This window comes from Doryrhamphus excisus, chromosome 4, assembly GCF_030265055.1.
Source record: "Doryrhamphus excisus isolate RoL2022-K1 chromosome 4, RoL_Dexc_1.0, whole genome shotgun sequence".
NCBI classification, from domain to species: Eukaryota; Metazoa; Chordata; class Actinopteri; order Syngnathiformes; family Syngnathidae; genus Doryrhamphus; species Doryrhamphus excisus.
The window spans coordinates 4,635,473-4,658,665 of NC_080469.1; the positions used below are offsets into that span (position 1 = coordinate 4,635,473).

General features: G+C 41.5%; 1 protein-coding gene across 11 annotated transcripts in view; it reads right to left on the reverse strand.

Annotated features, from left to right (window-relative positions):
* Positions 1-23,193, reverse strand: part of fbrsl1 (fibrosin-like 1) — a 331,766-nt gene that overhangs the window by 29,866 nt on the left and 278,707 nt on the right. For all 11 annotated transcript variants that reach the window (XM_058069504.1, XM_058069503.1, XM_058069509.1 and 8 more), the window contains one exon: positions 15,375-15,423. In XM_058069504.1, coding sequence (XP_057925487.1) covers positions 15,375-15,423 — 49 coding nt within the window. The remainder of the gene's footprint in view (positions 1-15,374; positions 15,424-23,193) is intronic.

The window sequence follows — 23,193 nt, forward strand, 5'->3', positions numbered from 1 at the left end:
CCTGCTCGTCCCTGATTCCCCCTCCCCCCGGAAGCTCTGATGCGCTCCTGAGGACATCACCATCAGTCTCAGCTTCCTCTGAACATTGATGGGTCATCTTAGGTCACTGCCACTGGGCTCTCCTCAATAAAAGGGTGGACATCCTCATACTTTCAACAAAAAAAGCTCAAGTCTAATGGTTCTTCTGACACGGCCCACCCTGCCAGCCTGGAATTTGACCCTATTGACTGCCACTGACCCATCACTGACCCCAGTGACCCCCTCATATACCCTGAGGTTACTGCGAACGCACAGCCAGTGGGATAAATTTAGTCTGAAAGGTTTGGGAGTCTTTAGGACTTATTTGTTAAATGCGGCAAGCACTAGCTTATCATTTCATTAATTAGCATGACACGCCTGCTCAATGGACTTGAACGCCGCAGCGACAGCTGTCTCAATTGATTACGGCAGTGGGCACGGTGCTGCAATTATGAAGGTGACTGGAGACGGTGCCTGCCGCTTCCAATATAAAGGACTTAACTATTGCCTCCTATATCATAGCACAGCGGTAAGGAGGTCAGCGGCGACTTCCCCGCGTCTGTCATTCCTTCAAGACTGTTTCAGAATCTCTCCACAGGCTGCCGATGATCTCCGTGTGGGATGTAGTTCTTCAGCAGCATGTCAGCTTTACTTAAGCTTTCATAACGCCTTCGCTGTATCACTTTGGTCCTCCACAGGAAAGCATCCACTATTAGCCCACCAGCTGGCTCACAGAATGGAAAGAAAAAAGGTAGGAAAGACAGAAAGAGACCGAGGCGTAAGGCGTACAAAGAAGTGGAGCGTTGCCTACAAGTCCAAACAGAGATGGAGAGCATGACTGCTCAGCAATGTCAACAGAAATGTTGCTTTCCAACCTTGCTTCATGTATGAACACGCACAAAGCCCACATGCCTCTAAGTGGATATAATATTATCTTTCACCGCCGTACTGATTACTTCTCAATGGAAGGGAAACGGTTGGGTGAAAATCCATCAACAAATCCTAAGTGGCATGACAGTGGACTGAAAGCGCCTGCATGTTTTGCTTTACCTCCGCCTACGTCTCCATTTTCAATCCCCACTTTGAAAGCAAAACAATCAGAAGCTGACAGCTCCTTACCATTCACCATACTTTCATTGTTTTGACATCGGCAGCCATTGTAATTTAGTGCCAAGAACAAGAAACGGGTTGGACAAACACCTTTGCTGACATACAGGTATTATATGTAGTGTTTGAGTGAGTGTATCACTGTGTACCTGGGTTACTCACCTTTACGCCTGTTAAAGCAGTCATTGTCATGATCCCAAATAATAACCTTTGAAAGACCAGGAATGTTGAGGGAGCTATATTTTGTATCTGTTATTCTGAACAAACATCTCATAAATACCGAGCAGCTGTCACATTTCTTCTTTTAATGTTCACATGTTGCAGTGTCGCATTTCGACCAGCACACCCTGGTGATCAAAGCTCAAAGGCCAACTTTTGTCGTTAAAGGCACATGTACCACTAAGTACTACTGCACAGCAGAGGAATTTTATGCCTAAGACTAGAACAGCTACATTTTTAAAGGGGACCTATTAATGTCGTTAGAATGATGATAAACGATGCCAAAGTTTCAGGTAACGAGGCTTGCCCATTTGGAAGTGAATGGCTCTGAACGCTCGGTTTCAGAGAGCTTTTTCTAACACTGGCTGTTTGTGATGTCACAGAGAGCCAAGTTCCCTTATATGGTCATGCACTGTAGGCCAGATACACTCTAGCACTGCCCTCCCCACAGCTCTGCTTTGCTCTGTTTACGGTTGTTAGCTATGCTCCCAGGAAATCTTTCTATGAGGCAAGCTAAGGCAAGAAGTGGTTGGAGTTGGTGATTGCCAGCAAGAGAAAAGTATTTTCATCTGTCAACGGCATTTCACATGGGTCTATTTTTGTGAAATATTCCCCAAACTGTTGCTGAAGCCAAAAGCAGCACACTCTCGCCTTGTATTATGTAGGACACACTATGTCTGCAGTTAGCAAACGCAGACCTACTTTACTACTCTTTGACTAAGTCAGGGGTCTCCAGCCAGTAGCGCATGAGCGACTGGTAACTCCTAACAACTTTTTAAGTAGCTCTCCAAAGGCTTTCAGTTATTATCAACTCCTATACCCACAAAATTACAAACTGGGGTTCGGCAGTAGTCCGGAAGTACTTGGGAGGGTGATCGGAGTGGAGTGAGCGTGCTTGGAGGCGGAAATACAACTAGAATAGGTGCAGATTCTGGAAATTCTACATAGTTTTCTGTGCGGGTTATTGTGTGTGGCTGCTCTATAGGAGTTCACAACTCAATAACTCGATAAAAGAATAACAAGAAACACTCAAAAATGCATTAAAATCAGCAAAAATGTTGTTACTGTATATAGTAGGACAAAGATGTTCCTTGTCTTTGATCTGAGGGTAGTTTCTTTTAAAATACTCAGTTTTCAGGCTGGAAGCCCCCAAGGGAACACACACTGAGTAGTTAAGACACACTGGTGTAAATCATTGCTTGCTCTATAGGAGGGTGCTCCTGGGGTGCTGCTGGGCAATTATACATACAGGGACAAAACAGCAGCTGTTGAAGACGTGACAGAACTCACATTTTGCCTTAATAATGGTCATGAGCCACCGAGAGCTGCCTTCTATGTATACATGCATTTGGTCAAGGTATGGTTAATCATTTTTTGGTTCTCTCTTCTGACCGGCTGGAAAGAGTGGGTATGATTTATTTTTCATGATTTTTCACCCCAGGTTCAAAGAGAGAAAAAATGAAAAAATTTGCGTGTATTTTTTTGTATGAAGAAATGTGTACAAAAAGAGTTCTTAATTAATTAAACAACCGGGAGCTCTACTATATGCCTTACTTTCCCTTGAATATTAAACATACATTTTGCACAATTGTTTGCTTTCAATTTTTTGGGAACAGTTTGGGAGAGGCCCGCTGTTCTAGAATGAACAAAATCCAAGTGTTTTTATACAAACATTTATTTGTGGCCCTGGGGGATCGGCTTTATGTCCTGCCATTTTTACTTCCTATGGGTGTAGTGATCAAATTACTAAATATTGTCTATATGGCATATTTTTACCAGTGGTATTCCTGGTTTTACCAGGAATAGATGAAAAAAAAGCCAAATGTCTATGTGAAATGAAACAAATGCCACCAGAAACACACACACATATGGGCCACCGAAAAGTGTCAAACAAGCCAGGCCGGTGCCAAAACAAAAAATAAAAAAAGACCAAGACAAAACAAATGTGCTTGACATATTTCAGACAGCAGAAGACAAAACAACACTGAAAAGCATTAGAGGGTTCCAAATTAAACCCCCTGAGCGTGTGACTCACTTCATGAATCCGTGTCGAAGTGGAGATGCCACACCGCATCAAACCTTGTAAACTCTTGTCAAAAAGCCTCCCCTCTCCGTTTTGCTGCCAGCTCTTAGATTATTGTCAAGGTGCGTGTTTGGGAGTGTCACACTTGAGAGTGTGTTTTAAGCACCATAAAGTATCGAGACCCAGATGGCCCATTCTCTCTGAAAAACAAAACCCCACTTCTTGAGCTCCAATGGCACCTGCTACCAGGATTAGGTCAGCAGAGGGCCAAGCTGCCAAGCAAATGACATGTGCTACAGCTGATAAGGAACCGAGCTGTTCAGCGGCCAGTCTATACTTAAAAACTGATGAGTCAATATGTGTATCATTTGATATGCGCAATCATTAATGTTTTTTTTTAAATCACAGGATACGCACAGGTTTCTCATACATTCATTTATATGTGCTGCCACCTGTTTAGTCTCATTCATAAACACATTGCAACACACCTGGTCTGCCACCAAATACGAACACGTCGTATCCAATCCAATCCAATCCACTTTATTTATATAGCACATTTTTTATAAACAGAGTTTCCAAAGTGCTGCACAGACTAGTAAAATTAAAAAGTAATAATCCAAAACTAAAAGATCATTTAAGAAATAAAATAGTAAAATAGATATTAAAATATTAAAAACAAGAAACAAAGCAATAAAAGTATAAAAAAATAAAACCAATTACAATAAAAACGAAGAACTAAAAGACACAGGACCATACGACGAGTTAAAAGCCAGAGAATAAAAGTGGGTTTTAAGACGGGCCTTTTTTACTTGGGAGGGGACAGAGAGTTCCATAGTTTGGGGCCAACCACAGAAAAGGCTCGCCCCCCCCCTGGTCTTATGTCTCGTCTTAGGCACCACAAGTTGGAGCTGGCCCTCGGACCTCAGTGACCGCGCTGGAGAGTAAATTTGGATGAGGTCCGAGATGTATTTGGGGGCCAGCCCATTCAACGCCTTAAAAACAAACAATAAAATCTTAAAATCAATCCTAAAGCGAACAGGCAACCAATGCAGGGAGGCCAGAATGAATTAGGGTAATGTGCTCCCCCTTTTTGGTTCCTGTTAAAAGCCGTGCCACAGAGTTCTGGACTAACTGTAAGCGGGAGAGAGACTTTTGGCTGATTCCAGAGTAAAGTAGTACAGTAGTCCAGACGTGATGAAATAAAAGCGTGCATGACTTGCTCAAAATGTTGCAAAAAGATAAAATTTTAACGTCGTAGGAGTGATCGGTGTTAGTGCCAGACCCCCATAGATACTCTTTCCTCTATTGAGCAGTGTTATTTTTAGGCCATTACATTTAGAGAAATTAAATGGGAAGTGACCCATTCAAACTGTCACAGTATTATTACTGGTAATTATGATAACATGTTGAGACAGGGTCTCACACACACACACACACACACACACACACACAGATACGAGTATATCAGTTATAACGCTCTGCTTCGGATTTCAATGATTGCTCTATGCTTCCCAAAGCAAACAACCTTGTAATCACAGTCCGACAGCACAAACCCAACAACCAGGGAGGTTGGACCCCATGGTCTGCTGAATGGCACATTGCAGTTAGTCAGAGGCCAAAAGGGGCCCCACCACCAAGGCCCAGAGCAGGGGATTTACCAGTAGCCAAAAACAACAGTAAAACAGATGACTGTTTGAATACTGTAGGAGACCACACGGTGCATGTTCTTTTTTTATTATTTTTTTTAAAACCTTCACTGAAATTGCCAAAAAGCAGACCCCTGTGTCCGACAAACTACCGCCCGCCTGTTAACAACCACAAGGGATGATTAATGATGCTTATGCCTAGTAAAATCTGGACTAAACACAAGGACTTTTTTCAGTGGACTATGTCAGCTGACTGCTTTCACCATGGGTTGAGTTGAGGCCTAATAACCGGACTCGCACTAAACCGCCACCAAAAATGCACTTGTAGAACAAGCCTGTGGCATTGCTTCGAGACTGAGTGACTCTTAAATGCCACTTACAGAAACATGAAAGCTAGTTTTGAAAAGTATGACAAATGCATGTGTTGTATGTATGTTATGTACAGGCAAATACTGCTGTTTGATATGGAATCTGGTTCAACTCCTTTTCCACTCCCTAGAATTGTGTTTCTCATTTATGGGTGTTTCTGTCTGTCATAGAATCTGAAGCATTTCACATCCTTTCTATTGAAGGCAATGCTTTCTCATCTTTAACTGTGTGAATAGCTTCCCAACATGTTCACATCCATCACAAGAATGGGTTGACGCCTGTCCCCTTGCCAGTGATTGAACATTATCCAAGTGTTGTGTTTGGCCACAATCGCTTACCATCTGGCTACACAAATGGGTATTAGAGCGTCATCTGCAAACAACATTGGCTCTGTACCACTTAACACAGATGAGCTTAAAATGCACATAACAGGGAATGTGAAATCTTAAAACAAATGCGGAGAGGAAGATAAAAAAAACTGTCACTGGCAGAGTGGGTTGAATAAAGGATTAAAAGCAAGAAAACACAGAAGTGATCACAAACGACATGCTTTACATTTCAGGCCTGACAGCAGTGATAAGACACTGGTCATGCATTCCTTCAAGTAAACAATGAAAATGCTTTCTATGCTGCAGCTGGCTGAGCCGCTACTGAGAAGGAGGAGGATTAAGATTAGACGGATGATGTGATGAGAGCCACTGCTCTCTACAGCTATCCTTTGGAAATGTGTTCCTTTATCTCTACAAACCCCCAAAAAGAAGGATCATACGTCCATAACAGATGGAACTTCCTTGTTGACAGGATGTCAACTGCGGTAAACGCAAACTCACAAGACACCAGACAAGGTAAACATACCTTTCACCTTTCGCGGATTTGCTGTTTAACTTGTTTTTTAACTGTAATTTTGAATATTTTTCCAACAGCATATATAATATGCATTGTGTTCTGCATCCTTTTAGTGTATTAGAGTGATATATAGGTGCTTTATTGTACTGTATGTTGGTTATTTGAATACACTACTGCTACCAGGAGAGGGTTTTACGTATATGTTGAAGACATGTACAGATCACGCTTAGTATTTATGTGCCTGTACGAGCAATTGGGGACCTTCAACAGACAATAGACAGCCACAACAGTCCTTATTGGCTGAGGCATTGTGTTCTGCGTCCTGACTGGCTGAAGACCATTGTCACTCAATCTCCTCCGTGCCGTCGCTACCAAACTGCAAACTGTATTGAGTTGTGGACTCCTATAGGGCAGCTACACGCGATTACCAGAACAGAAAGCTTTCTAGATCTTTCAGAATCTGCACCTATTCTAGCTGTATTTCTTGGATTTCATGCTTCCTCTGACAATGGTCTGTTTTAATGTATTCCACCCACAGCCCTCGTCCAGGTATGCCCACTCTGCTGTATTTGGTCACACTCCCAAGTGCATGGTGTTGTGATGCTCGCTGTCGAAACCAACTTTATAAGAGTTAATAATATACAGCGATTTATTAGATTAGAATCTGATCCAGAAGGACTGGACAGTACCAAGTTTTTTCAAGAAAAGAGGTTACTTCAATACATCTCTCAATGGTAAGTAGCTTGATCATTTTAGCGTTAGGTTTCTACAGCCTCGGTAACGTGTAATATGATAATTTTTGCGGGACTACCAGTGTTTAATAAAATCGGGTAGACCCACTGATTGTTGTGGGAAAAGGGTATTCGCAACCTCGCTCCCTGTATGCACACTCTATAGGCTTCAGAACCATTCGGTCGGAAAAGTGGAAAAAGCATAATAGGTCCCCTTTAATGTTAGCTTTAACTTTCTTCATTTATGTTTCAAATGAAACTAATTTAAGCCCTGCATTTTGTACCAGCTGACTTCGGGCGAGAGGCGGGGTACACCCTGGACTGGTTGCCAGCGAATCACAAGGCACATATAGACAAACAACCATTCACACTCACATTCGGACTCACATATGGACAATTTGGAGTCTCCAATTAACCTAGCATGTTTTTGGTATGTGGGAGGAAACCGGAGTACCCGGAGAAAACCCACGCATACACGGGGAGAACATGCAAACGCCACACAGAGATGCCCAAGTCGAGAATCAAACCCAGGTCTTCCCGATCTCCTGACTGTTTGGCCAACTGTGTGGTCCGTATATGAAGTCTCTATCAGCATTCCGATACAAGTAGTCCAGTCCGCTCCAGCACGTCTATCTGGCAAGCAGAACCCACTTCATCACAACAACAACGCTAACAAAGGAGCAGGACGATGTCGATCGTGTGGAAGCACACGTAGTTTGGACTCTTCAAAGTCCAAAAAAGACTTTGCCGCCTAGCGCTAAACTCACAATACAAAATTCAGGAAAGTTGAACCTGACCAATCCCTTTTCATATATTCATGAATAATTACCACCAGCCTTTGTGGGAACCATGACTAGCAATAGTGCTAATGTACAAAGTGCTGTCCATCCACAGATTGGTACTGTTGTTGCACATTGTAGATATAATAATAAAAAAAAGCAAGATGGAAAAATAGAGGAAAAGGCACAATGCATTGGGAAAAAGCTGAACTATTGATACTAATAAGCACGCAAAGATGTTAAAGTCTTGATACTGCTTGTCCTCACTAAAGTCGCAAGTATGCTGGAGCCTATCCTACCTGTCTTTGGGCAAGATGGCTGGGCAAAACCCATATATAGACAAACAAGCATTCATACTCACATTCACACCTATTGACAATTTAGGGACAAGTGTCAAGTATCTTGACATTTAATGACTAACAGATAGATTGACCTGACAGACGTTGTGGCTTAACCCGCTGTGACTCTCAACCCTGAACACAATTAATATTTAATCCATACTGCGATCTGTACACACACTACACAGACACAGTGAACTGATGACAAATGAGTAAATATTCCATAAAACAGCCAGTCATCATATGAGGAACTGCAATTCCATTTTACACTATAAATCTTGGAAATAAATGACAACAATCCAAGGGCCATCACAGTGTGATTGTGTCCCTGTTTGGGACTTTTCCACTCATTTTACTCCTCTCTCATGCTCAAATGATGGGCATCACGGCAATCTGGGAATTGTGTAATTGCGTTTCCTGTCCCTGAAGTTGCCTTCTTACTTGAAATCAAAAAAGGCAATCATAGTCAGTAATGGCTCAATTAATAATTAAACATAGGGCTTATCTGTGCCAGGCATCCCCATATTTATTTTCATCTCCTCGAAAGGGTTGGCCGGACAAACACCATTAGTACTATCAATAAGGCAAGCATTCATATAAGAAAAATACTGGTTCTCAATACTCAATGACAGTAATAAACTGAACATGAATACAGAACATGTACTGGATGGTTCTTTTTTTTAATATTGTGGGCTCTTGTGCAGAAAATCAGTACCTGCTCAGTATATTACTGTTCCAGTTATTTGGGATCCAATGAGAACTGAGGTTTGATGAGAAATAGCCCACTTCATTTGGAACACCTCTTTGGGAGTCCTTTGTTCAGACGTGTGAAGGTTTTTTTGTCCATTTAGCCAGAACACTTATGACAATCTCGGTTCATTGCAAATGTGCTTCATGGGATTCATAGCAAGCTCTCAAACCATGCTTTAATATACCTACTTGGTGCATTGTAACAGTCTCTCAAACTAATGTCAGTTCAAATGTTTTCATTTTTCTGGAAGCCACCTGAAGTTTGTCATGCAAATTGTAATAGGTCTGCTAATCTGGCAACGTTAAACCACTTTAACGGTTTTGTTTTCCCCTAACATGCCCTCCAGTAAGCTTGCTGCCAGACACAGTCTTCATCAATCTCTGCTCTATTCTAACTGAATGCGGGCAGAAAAACAGATTAGTTGGTCAGAAGGGCATACTCCATTCAGTCTTTAATAGAAGAGAGGCAGCTAAAGGTGAACTACGGTCACTGAAGTTAGTGATACATAACACTGACCTGGCCAGAGGAGAGCTGCCTGTACGAATACAAACACACTCTCTCATCTACTTCAATATGCCTGAACTGCCCTCAATCCCCGTGCACCTGACCTTGCTGCCCCCCCCCCCCCACCTTCTCGCTTATCTGGCATTCACAATCCAGCAGTTGAAAATGGCATTTCATTTTCCTGAAAGCTTGTACTGGAGGAACGGTACTGGCCAAGGTAAGGGATGAGGAGGCGGGGGAGGTCATAACACATTTTATTGACATGCAGCAAACAGCGGTGGCGGAACAAAGGCCACTCAGCACCTATTGAGAGAGCAGACCTGCAGACAGGGTGGTTGATTAGCGATTCGACACAGGGACTATGGACTGTGTAGCACATAATGAGAGCCTAGCTCTGAGATGATGGGGGAAGGAGGCAAGTCTGAGTAGACGAGGGCAGAGGTGGGGTTCCACCATAAAGAATTGATAGACCACAATAGCAGAGATTGGCTGCATATAGTGTAGAAATCCTCCCCCTGAGGACTCTAAGTGGGTTTCGAATAGAGGATAAGTGAATCTTGAAGAACCAAATTATAGAATGAGAACCAGATTATTTATTCCTGACAACAATAACTAATACAGACATCCGCAGTCCCTGTATGCCTACAAGTAAGCGGGTCTTACTACAGTGCAGCTGCAAAAAGCACCCTTCCTTTCCCTGCCCGGTCTTTTATACACTCAGGGCTGGAGTCCAAAGTATCCTTTGTATTTGTGAGACTATGTGTTTGCTTTTATCTTTAGCTAGCAAAATTGAGCAAATACCTTCATTAGGCAGGTCCTAAATTCCTAAGCTACAGCATTCATAATGCGTTTATTATATACTGTATATAAACAGAAGATAACTAAATTGTTGATGAATCTTTGTTGCTTGTGTATTTTGATGTCAATTAAGCAAATGGGTCTGACATCACTGACAAGTCCTTGAACGCAGCACAAGTACTTAGCGTTCACCTTTCATGTGGCCTCTGGAAAATGTCAGCAGAGAGTCAGATGTGCATGATGGCAGTTGTGTGTCTCCTTCGTCTTCCCTTCCTTTGTTCCACTCTTCTAATCCAGTATGTGTGGGCCGGTAAGTTTAATGGAAACAATTTATTAAGTCCGGCTTAAAATGCCATCTGCAGCTAAGCCTCCCAAAGCCGCTAAGCTCCTGGTTTCACCCCGGAGCTTGCTGTGTTCACGCTTACTGTAATGCTCTGTTTAAAATGAGCACAACGGGTCAAAATTAATCAGGATTACAAGGGCACAAATCCACTTCAGAAATAGGTTTTCGACAAATCTTTCTCCTCTGCTATCCCAAAATGCCCTAGGTTCGACTGACAGACTGCACACTCTGCGGTTTTATGCTACTACCCTGCAGGTATCACCTAGCTAGCATGTGCAAACTCAAGTATACAGTTAGCAATAATAGCTGATAAGTAAGTCTGTAGTCGATACTTCTAAAAAAAACTCCCATAGCTCACAGAAAAGTGTTTGCGACCACTTTGATAAGTGATAAGGCAAACACACAAATCTGCCTGTGACTCACTCCTGTTTCAAGTTTCAGCTCCAAAGCACATACAACATTCAACACGTTCACAAAGAAAATCCAAGACGCAGAGTTGTGAAATGTTTGGCCTGAAAGTGTCTACTGCAGGGGTCTCAAATTCAATTTACTTGGAGCTCGGGTCTGGTTGAGACTGGGCCGCATCAGGTTTTCCAAAAAAAAGAACCCCCAAAAAACGCATTTATTAAAAACAGAAAAATGAATAAACTTTGCTTTGGCTCCGATTTTCTACAAGAAAAGCTCTGATAAAACATTCCACTGTTCTCAACTATATCTTACTTTTTATTTTTCTACACAAAATAAGATGGAAAATAAATAAACAAATCAAGAATAAAGAAAAGCAATCAATCAGTAATAAATAAATATAATAATAATAAAACGGCAAATAATAAAAACTTACGAAACCACAAAGACAAATTATTTTTTTCAGATTATAATTAACAAAGCATTATTAGAGCCCTGTAGACATGACAAAACACGACTATAGTCACATTTATACTTTTTTATTTACAACATATTGCGCAACTGCAGGGTCTTGAGACACATACTAACTCGCAAACTAGAGAGCTAGCGACCTAAACGGTAGCCTTCAAGTTATTTCCTTTAAACTTAAATAGCCAAAAACTTACCACTTCCACACGGATAGGGAGGATAACTATTAACAGTTATTTAACCTTGAACATGAACATTAATCAAACGTAATAATTTTTCTGGGTACATGATACCATACAGCATCCATATCAAACTTGCGCGGGCCGCACTAACATTAAACTTTCATATCTAGGCGGGGACCTCAAACTAGTGTCCTGCGGGCCACATTGGGCCCGCGGGCCGCGTGTTTGAGACCCCTGGTCTACTGTATGCGTCCTATGCGGAGGTGTCTGTACTTGCTCACTCGCTCGCTACATTTAGCTTCCTATTCGCCTTCAAGCGAGCGACAACAGTCAACTTTGACCTCCAATTCAATAAGAGTAGCCTTGAGTGTGTTTACTTAAAGGTGCAATCCTCCAGGAAATCGATATTTAGCAGGAGGTTTAAGACAGGAAATAAACCAAAACCTTTGACAGTTATATAATAACTCTGCTGCTTGGTCATAAAAAGCAAGAAGAACTAGCTCTTTAGTAACAACACCCTCAGAGAGTAGCACGCTTTACGACAGATGCACTTATTTTGCCTTTATATCAGCTTGTCAAAAGACCGACATTGTAGACATGACAAAAAGTTAATATGAGAGACAGAAGTAGAGGTCTGGGTTTTCCCCCAAACCAGGTTCTGTAAGCATAATTACAGTGTTTTACTGCCACTGATTACAATGTTGGTCTTTGCTCTCTTCTATTAAAACTGAACTGTCTCATTACCCTGACAGACTGTGGACATGTGTGCAATTTGGGTTTAACCTCAAGTGTTTGTACACATAACTGTGAACCCAAGTAAAGTTCACAAAGAAGGACAATTCTGAGAAACAAGCAAAGCGGGGGTAAATCACTGCCTCGAAAACTGTAAGACAAACATCATCACATCATTAAATATGCATGTATGCCATAATGTTTGGGTGCATCTGTTTGAGTGTCTACCCGCCAACAGCTTGATGTGCCTGCTGATCAGAGGAAAGCAGGCTTTTCATTGGTCCCACAGGATTGTGTGCAAGACCAGTAATGGGACACATACGCCACATTTGAAACCAGAGGAAAACAGCCTGTGGGCTGTTCTGTAGAACACATACAAACCAAAATATACAAGGAGGAAAAAAATACAGAAACAAACACTTGCCCTAGAGTCATTTACAACTAGAAACATTGAAATGTTCGTCAATGTCGTTGTATCACTTCATCAAACAGCTGATTACGTTCATGTCTCGTACTTTCTCACCACTAATTGTAATCTGACACCATTCTATATTAACCAAACAGGATCTTGTTCATCTACAAGGCAATTAGAGTAGACTCTAATTAGATTGTGTAGAGGTAATGCCATTGTCAACCTTGTGTGCGCATTAGCAAGGGTTACTTAGTTTGCAGGCTGACAATAGCCCGTTTACATGAGGAGTTTTTCCTCTTTCCGAATGACTTTTCCGAAAACAATGGTATACATGGAAAGGAATATTCCAATCTCGTTATAATCAAACAGAATAGTCAATGGGACAGGCGCAGTAAAACGTAAACACCAACATCATGTGATACCGACTTCCCCGAGTTTTTCTTTCACTTGTTGGAATAACTCCGTATTGTGAGTTTTTCGTTCGTCCAATATTGAAATTTAGTTTGTATCAAAAACAAACAATCCGCAGCAGTGCAGTGCCGATTGCGTGCCTCCATTTTTAAAACTGAAGAACGTCTGGAGCTGCGTGTGTTACGCCACATCTCAGCACGCAGCCGGGATAATTAAACTCAGGACATTTTTTTATATAGATTTTTTTTTAAAGAAAAACTGGACTTGGCTACAAGATACAATCGAGTGGGGAAAGGAATATTCCATCGCTGTGAATCCGATTATATATTAATTCGGATTGGAATGATGTATATACAAAGGTTAAATTCTTCCCGTTTGAGCAAATAAACCGAATGGAATATTTGGGTCCATGTATACGTGGCTATTGAAGATTTTTTGTCGTTTTGCGTGTGCATGTTCCAGCACTTTGGTTCTCCACAGAAAAAAGATATACTGAAGTGTAGCCATGCTCTGTGTGGGCATGCAGGGTAAATTAGTTGATACTGAACAGCAGACAACAGTAGCAGTCCAGGTGCACTGTGGAGAACAAACTGAAGAGAATGTAGTCTAGATGCCTGTGAATATTCTTATTATTGTGAATGATTGTATGCATGTTCAAATTAAATCAAACAATTATCATTGACATTCATCCAGGTCATTGAATCAATTCAATCAGTTGTCTTAGAAAATGACCAGATAGAGGCTGTCCTATCAAAGGAATTGTGGGCTGCAGCTGTCCTACCTAGTCTTTGAGCATGCACTGGTGGAGTATGCTCGTCACAAGAATAATAACATCATAATACAGTAAACCTCGGATATATCGGATTCAATTGTTCCCACTGGTTTTGTCCGATATAAGCAAAATCCGTTATATGCGTATACCGGAAAATGTCCGTTTTACGCATATATCGGATTTATATCCGGTAGGGATGTCTGAAATAGGCGAAATCCGTTATAAAAAATCCGATATATGCAATTAATTTTTATTGGAAATGCATTACAGAAAAATTGGTTCTTTTCGTCCGTCCGTTGTGAGCGAATTTCCGATATATCCGAGTCCGATATATCCGAGGTTTACTGTATCATAATAACAATAATGATAACACAGCCGTAAAGTCATTATGACTCCATTTTTTCCAGAAATAATTGATTAATCAAAGCTCTCACAACTTTTATTTGTGTCTTAAATGGCTTATTTTCTCTTATGTCTACGACATTGGGTAACACAAGTGTAAAGGTGACTATAGGGGTGTTATTTCATGTCTCGGGGACTCTAATAATGTTAAGAGCCATATTACTACTACTGCTCTAACTACAAAATATTGATTTAAGAGTACGAAATTGTCAGGTCTGCAACAAATTAACCGCAACAAACACGGGATTACTGTCCAATGTGCATTTTAGATAATTACTGTATATTAAGGAAAATGAGCAGGACTTTGATAACCGCATGCATACAAATAATGCAAAAAATCAATGTCAAAAGTGATCACAAAAGGTTCAAGGTATTGTCATTGTAAACCTTAGTGTGACACAACCAATCATGGCATCATGTGTCTTCTACATTGAAATCAAGCATAAAGTCTGTTAAAATGACCGTTTATTGCACCGCCCTCCACTTCCATCTACCACTCGCTCCGCTTGCGTTAATGGAACTGCTCCCAGGTTATGACTCCTCAGGGAGACGTGGTCTGCATGCTGTTATTTGCCACCGGAAGTCTGATTGCGCCTCTCCTCCCTTGAACTCCCCGTATCCCCAACTTAACAATTCAACACCCTCCTCGGTATGTATGATTGAATTTTGTGTTTATTGCAGTGCAGTGCCACAGCAGAGCACATACAGTACGGGCACACACACCCAGACCGAGGGGCTGACAAAGCTCTTTCTTTCTTTTTCTTTGGCATCCATTATGGCTCAGGCCTGCTGTCGGAGAGCTTGTACTGCCTGAGGGGAAGTTCCCATTTCTGGGAGCATGTGGCAGAGAGGCTCTAAATCCCCTCTAATGAACCAATATGTAAGAGGGCTAAGCCTCTGGCTGTGTCAGCCAGGAAACATTGCTCCATGGCAAAGGTGCGCATATGCATTCACTTGACTCTGTTTATGTCTGCTCATATTTAAATCTGAATGATGGATGGAGGATTAGCAAGGGGAGGGGAGATTTGGACTTCTTTGCAAATACATTTGTTGTCATTTGCATGAATCAGACAGTGATGTAAACCCTTGGGAGAACTGACAAAGCAGCAGGCTCTTACCTTTGGGTGTGGTGTGAGAAAAGATCCTCTCTGATCCTACATCAGACACCTGGAAAAAGAAGAGGCAGAGCTTTAGCAGATTAGTCTATTGAGCTCAGCGGCAAACTCCAGTCAACCCGCTCTCAGATAATTAGGTTATTCATCAAAAACCTTAATCTTAAGGCTTATTCAGTTGAAAAAGTATGGTTTAAATGCTCAGAAGACATGTCTCTGTGCCGAACAACAACACTGTATGTGTACCCGATGGTCCCTGGCTTGCTTTTGGTGATGTAACATTAGGTGGCACTGTTGGGCCACCTGAAAATCCTTTAAAGATGTAACACAAGGACATCAGAAAGGTCCTATGCTGCAGTTAAAACTATTCTGCATATATGCAGGTGTTTAAAAAAAAAGACATTTTAATGCATTTTAATGCAACACCAACAACTAAATCTATCGTCAATAGCATAAATAGTTTCAGACAGTAACTGACTTGATAGTACAAATTTTCCTTATACAATATCGTCATGCATCTCATACATTTTCTAAGCCACTTGTTCTTATTATTATTTCTTACTTTTAGTCAATTCACACATATCTGTATACAACTGAAGATGCCTAAGATGACGGAATATGCATAGTCTTTGTTTAAAAGTCCCGCAAGGCTCTAGTCCCTCCCCTCATCTGGGCTGCAAAAATACTGGATATCAAGCTGCAAGAGCATATGTTCCACTCAACGGGTGCAAGTGCCCTTAACTGTTATGCTTGTATTTTACATAGCACAATGGGAACATATGTAACAAAATGAACAGTGAATCAGAGTGAGCACAAGAGAGGCAGAAAGTGGAGGCAAATGATTTTGTAAACACAGATGGCCGTCCTTGGCATCACTCTTAGTTGTTCACAAGTGTTTTGAGGATGTCCTCTTCTCTCCAACAACTCCCAGTTTCTCCTACATGGCCACTGTGTTGCGCTTCTCTGCACTGTTTGTCTCTGTGTGTGTACTCAAAATAAAGCTGTATGAGAGCAACACTTTGCTTTGCTGCAGCTTAACGGCACACTATCATCTTAATGAAAGTTACAAGATACATACAACAAATATAAAAACAACCAATTAGCTAAAAATGTCATCCAATACTTCTCTACAAGAGAGGAGAAATATGATCTCAGGGAAGAACTACATTTGAAACACTTCTATGCTAGGACTACGTTAAAAAGCCATAGCATTTCAGTATGTGGAATCAAACTATGGAATGGATTGAGTAAGGAACTCAAACAATGCACAACGATGAGCCAATTCAAGAAACAATACAAGCAGTTGATGTTTGCTAAATGATGATGATGTGCTATATATATCACTATATTGACACTTACTATGGTACCCATTATGTCATTGGATGGTCATAGCACCTCGTACTTCGGTACATGACAAAAAATTAAATAAAAGTAAAATATAGTAAAAAAAAAAACTTAAATTATATTTGGAAAGCAGGAAGTGAACAAATGTAACAGTTACTGACTGTAAAAGTACCAGATGGAGGGGTAGGATATAATAAGCTTTGCTTCTTCCTACTCCTTTCGGACATGTGGAACTGTGAACTGATTATGTGATGCATTCAATTGTAATCTGATGTATGTTCAAATGAAATAAAACCATTACCATTACCATTACCAAATCAGCTAAAAAATGCTAAATGGAAGTAATTAAAATTCTTCAAGTTCATGTTACAGCAGGAAGAATGGGGTAAATAACAACGGTTTAGTTTGCCTGTGAATATTATCATTCACCCAGGTCTTTACAGTATATTCTCAGGGCATTGAATTGACTACAACTGGACTGTTGATGAGATTAGCTGTTCTATCTATCTAGATAGCACCAGAGCTGTCCTATCTATGGAATTGTGGGTTTGTGCCACCCTATCTAGTCTTTGGACATGAAGCCTTCTTAGATGGGAGTAGGAGTCCTATGTGTCCAATCCCACTAGATAGGACTAGCGCTGTCCTATCTGGGGAATTGTGGGCTAAAGCTGTCCTATCTAGTCTTTGAGCACAAGCTGATGTGCTTTACATAGTTGCTATGTAAAGTTGCTTTACATAGCCTATCTATCTAAACAGGATGAGTGCTGTCCCAATAAGGAATTGTGAGCTAGAGCTGTCCTATCTAGTCTTTGAGTATGAACCGATGAAGCCTGCTCAAATAACAGGCAAAACAAAATAATCCTCTGATGTGATTCAGTGCCCTGAGAACTGTCTAATTTTCAAAATTTTTAAGGAACAGACTCTAAATTGACGCATTTCCTGTTTCCATCTATAGTAGAAAAGACTACAAGTAGGGCAGTGTACACATAGCCATTTTTATTTTGCCAGAACCAGGGTACCAGGCTACAACACCAGCTTTCAAAGACGTAACCTTGACTAAAGAAGCATATCCTGTTGTTGCCCTGAATGAAAAAATCTGGTATCAGATTGGAACTTTGGCAAATGAACACGGGGGCTCGCTCTTAGAAAAGCTGAATGTAGCACAAGGTTACAAAAACAAGGTAGGGACTGCCAGCACTGGCAATATAACAACTGTTATGACTGCAGCGGCTATCCGGAGACATGACAAGTAACAGTTTGTCATGTGACACGACAACCTTATCGTGAGCGTTTTGAGCTTGCAGTTTTATATTCTTCTCCAGTCGACAGATTCCAAGCAACATCAGCAACAACCACTGAGGCTTTAATACGGTGTTTTGAACCTGCCAAGACTGCATGAGTCAGTTGTATAAATTCACAATTACAAGGTTGGCGTACAAAAGGCTTTAAAAAAAAAGGCATGTCAAAGCACAGCCTTGATTTGGCCTACTGCTGTTTGTGTAGAAGTTTCTTAGATTTGCGTGTCAAGTTGACATTTTTCACCAAGCTGACAATTGCAGTGGCTTGCGGTTGTGGTGAAGAGAGGTCACGAACAACACATTTTTTTCACTTTCTTTGAAACATATATAAAAGTGCAGCCTAGTTCTTTGGAAGGAATCTAGGAAATGTACCCATGTAAAAACACTAAGAGGGAAAATTCAAGCCACATTGCCCAGGAGCCAAAAACCCCTTGGAGCGGGCCGCGGGAAGTCTGACCTTTTTGTGGGCCGTCTGCTATTTGAGCCTGGGGCTTCAGGGGGTCTGGCCTCCTCTCTAGAGGGCCGTCAGTAGGCCTCAGCTTTCCTTCCCCATTCTATTCATTAGCCATGCTTTATGATTCAGCTTCCTCTGAGCCACACAAGAGCTCCCTGAGGAAAGAGGCTGCTGGAGAGATGGAGAAAAAAGGGAGCGAGGCTCAGGGAGGGGAGAAAAAAAAAGCAAGAAGGAGGTCATAGGGCCCAGCCGGGGCCCAGCTCTCAACAGCTGTGAAAGCCTCCCGTTTCCTTAGCAGGCATGAAAGGAAAGAGAGTGGGGTGGGGGGGCTGTGTAGCGAGGGAACTGGGCCAGAAAACCCAGTATCAGAGCGCTAACTTGTCTAAGTGCCACATGCTGAACTATAATTCCCAGATTTAGGCATTGCCAAATAACAAATTACACTCCTGTTTGTTTTTAAAACTCCCCCCAACTTCCCAGAACACTACTGACTTATTGGCGCCGCAAATTGCTTAATAATAGCAGAGATGAAGACTCCAAGTGTTAACTACAGCCGCGAGTGCATTTGCTGACAAGAAGCAATTTTTTCTGCAAATTTTCCATGTCTGCATCACTTGTACTGAAAGCCATTGCAAGCTAATCAATTTAGACAATCTGACACATGGCTAATTGCTTTTTGGAAGTATTAAACCACTGCCATGCAGAATTATTGCACAAAAGGGCCGGCTGACTGAGGGAGGGCGGCATAATCACTCGAATGACCTTCAAGGCATGCATTTATGAAAAGCATTGATCAGTTAAACCCGTGATTTCACCAAGATGGAAAGGTCAGCAATTACACAGATTCAATTAACCCCATTTTGTAAAGACTGCTGAGAGACTAATTTCTCTCCACCCACAGAACACCTCCCCTCTCTCTCTCTTCACTTTAAATCACATGATTCCCAAGCTTTCCATCCACCTTGCATGCCTTGCATACCTTGGAGCTGAGCAAGTCATCTCCTCTCTGCAGCCAGAGTTTATGCAAAGGCGGACTAAATAAAACCAAGCATGTACATCTCATGCATTACTCCTTCCTCTCACAGGCCAAGAATTAATTTTAACACACAGGCTGGCAGAGCCATTGCAACAGCTGTGTTCTGAAAACAAAACAAAAAAAAAACCTGTTAGAAGGCTTTGTTGTGCGCTAATGCCTGCGACGGCTATATTTATCATTTGGTTTGGACGCATTTGACACATTTGCTATCATCTTGACAGATTGCTGCGGGACAAGTGGTAAGGCGGCGAATCTTAACACTTACACACCTCAGTAAAATAAAGTGGCATAAAATGTTATGTAAACCGATTGACACCTGATTGTACGGATGTACAGTGGGATTTGCAAGCTCTAATACAATCCTTTTCATTGGGAATTTCCCATTTTATAATGCTCAGGCAACATGAAACACCCGTATTTTGCACATACTACGTACTTTGGGTTGGCTGGCGGTTGCTTGTGTTCACAGGCCAATGTTGACAATTATGTCATAAAAAGGTAGTTAGTAAGTAAACAGGAAGTAACGCAGTCTTAACATGAATCAAAAGTGACTGGTGTAATGGAGAAGTGCAACACACAAGTTTAAAATGAACTGCAACTAAACTATGAAAGGTTGTTTTTGAATTCCTGCATTATATTTTTTTCTTGTGGGTCTTCTGTTAAGACCCATTCTTGGGATTGCTCCTTATTTTGATATAAGTGTAATAAAAAGAAAATAATCCTTTCACTGTTTGCTGATCTGAGGATCTTGTGATATACAGTAATGTCCAAAAATATTGGCCATTTTTAGCTGTGTTTTTTTTGTAGGTTGTTAGGAAACAGACACAAGCACCCACGTTTCCCTGCATTCCGAGCATTTCATCATTGTCAGCTTCCTCCTTCACCTCACTTCTTCCAATTTTTCATTTTCCTGTCACTTTAGGTAGTGAGTTCCATATCTTGAAGGTATAAACGCTTATAGGGTCCTGTAGAAATTGGTTTTGGACTTGCACTCTCATCAATCTTCAATCTTATGAGGATAGCGCCATATGTATGTGCACATTTAAAATAGTCACACACCGATCCACATGTTTTCACTTCCGATCTGATACTTGAATTTGGATACTGATGCAATTTTGATACCAGTCCACTGTTTGCTTTAATATGCAACCATGCCAAAACAACATCAGCAAATGTTGCTATCTCTAGACCAGGGGTCTCAAACTCAATTTACCTGGGGGCCACCAAAGCTAGGTTCTGGGTGAAGCCAGGCCGCATCAGGTTTTCAAACAAACCCAAAACGCATTTATTAAAAACTGGAAGAAAAATCAATAAAAAAACTATCTTCAATGCTTTTGCTTCTGCTATACCCTTCACTTTTTCAGTACTTTGGTTCTGGTTTTCCACACCAAAATATCTGATAAAACATTGTTCTCAAACATCTTAATTTTTATTTTTCTATACACAAAATAAGATAAAAAAATAAACAAATGAAGAATAAAGACAATAAATCAATCAATCAGTAATAAATAAGTAAAATAATAATAAAACAGCAAGTAAGAAACCACATACAGTCGGTAGAGAAATTATTTTTTTCAGATTCAAATGTACAGTATTAACAGTTATTTAACCTTTAACATGAACATTAATGAAACTTACTAATTTTACCCAATTAGCAAGTTAGCATCGTACTCAGTTCCATCTGGGAGCAGCGTCGTAACTTTAACAACAAGTTTCATGAGATGCTTTATCTTGACGTGTATTTTCTGTTTTATTCCAAATCATTTCCTGCATTTATTTGTACCCATAAGCGTCATAAGCCTTTAGCTTCATTGCTAATCCAAAGCAAAACAGGGCGGGGTAACAGGGTAGGGTAACAGTATGGGCGGGGCAAAATCATGTTAATTGTGTCCGGTGTCTGCACACAGCTTTAAGCTGTCATTTTCAACATTAAACTTTGGTATCAAGGTGGGGTCCTCAAACTAGCGTCTCGCGGGCCGCATTTGGCCCGCGGGCTGCGAGTTTGAGACCACTGCTCTAGACACACAAAATATTCATCCTGACACATTCACAGCTTCACAGACAGACGGACAGTACAGAACTTTAAACATTGCACAAAACCTTCAGGCATGGACGACGGTCTGAAAAACTCACAAAACCACTAATGCTGTCCTTTAACGTTCTTGACTGTATCGGAGAAAGTCGAGGTCCATTCATTCATTCATTCATTTTCTACCGCTTTTTCCTCACGAGGGTCGCGGGGGGTGCTGGAGCCTATCCCAGCTGTCTTCGGGCGAGAGGCAGGGTACACCCTGGACTGGTCGCCAGCCAATCACAGGGCACATATAGACAAACAACCATTCACACTCACATTCATACCTATGGACAATTTGGAGTGGCCAATTAACCTAGCATGTTTTTGGAATGTGGGAGGAAACCGGAGTACCCGGAGAAAACCCACGCATGCACGGGGAGAACATGCAAACTCCACACAGAGATGGCCGAGGGCGGGGACCGAACCCTGGTCTCCTAGCTGTGAGGTCTGCGCACTAACCACCAGACCGCCGTGCCGCCAGTCGAGGTCCAGTGTGGTCATTTTGTGGAAATACCGTGTCATGTTCTGTGTTATTCCTTGCAGTGAAAAGGTGCTCAAAGCTAACAGCTACTCTCGAGTGTAAACAATGGACCAATGGGGAAGCTAACAATGTAACATGATGAACATCCATTGATTTACTATTTTACTTGCGATCATACGGTCAGAATCTCATACAACCCATGCATGTTCGCTGCATTAACCGTGTTTTGTAGAGACGAGGTACTGGTACATGTGTGTGGTGCAAGATACTCCTTTTGACTATGTTTGCTGATATTGTTCTACCATCATCAAAGCCCAGACGTAGCTCGTGGACTGGAAATGTCTGCAGGTAGTATTGCAGTTTTCGATTTCTGTGACTTACTCTGGTATTGGAACTTAAACCCGATCTTTAATACCAACAATGCATAGCAATAGTCTAATGGTCTAATCATTAAACTGAATTGAGCGTGTTTGCATATCCACTGTGATCAGTAAAAGCATGTCAGGCTGATTTCCTTTGTACATGTGGGAGTCGCTCCGTGCTTCAATAAACACTTTTATCAGTACCTGCTCAGGGCCTTCAACTACTGTCACCCTTTCACCTCAGACATTCACTAATGCTTCTTTAGCAATAAACGCCCCATTAGCCATGCACAGCGAGCCTTGCAGACTTGGGTCTGCTACAGAAGACAGCAAATTAATTATCTCCCGAGCATTTAACCTCACCACAGTTCCAAGAAAACTAAATGACCTCCCCGAGCTGACGGTTGTTTATTAGAAGTCGAAAGCGGTGCTTTGCATTACCGAGGAAAAAGCATCTAACCCCACCTGGGCATCAAATTTCAACCAACCACTAACAATTCCACCACGTTTCACTGCTTGTGTGAGCAGGTGCTGGGGCAGCTGATGGCAACCTCCCAGCGAGCAGGATAGAATGTACAACATAATGAGCAAAAAGACAAGAAATCTCCCACGCAACTGTCAGCCAACGGATACTTGCCTCAAGTGGAGTATCATTAAGATGATAATGAATTCCATAGCGATCATGGAGAATGAATTGGCCTCCCTCTGCACACACAAACCTCTTTACACTTAGCCCAGGGTGGCATTTTCACAGCCACATATTACACAGTGTGTAC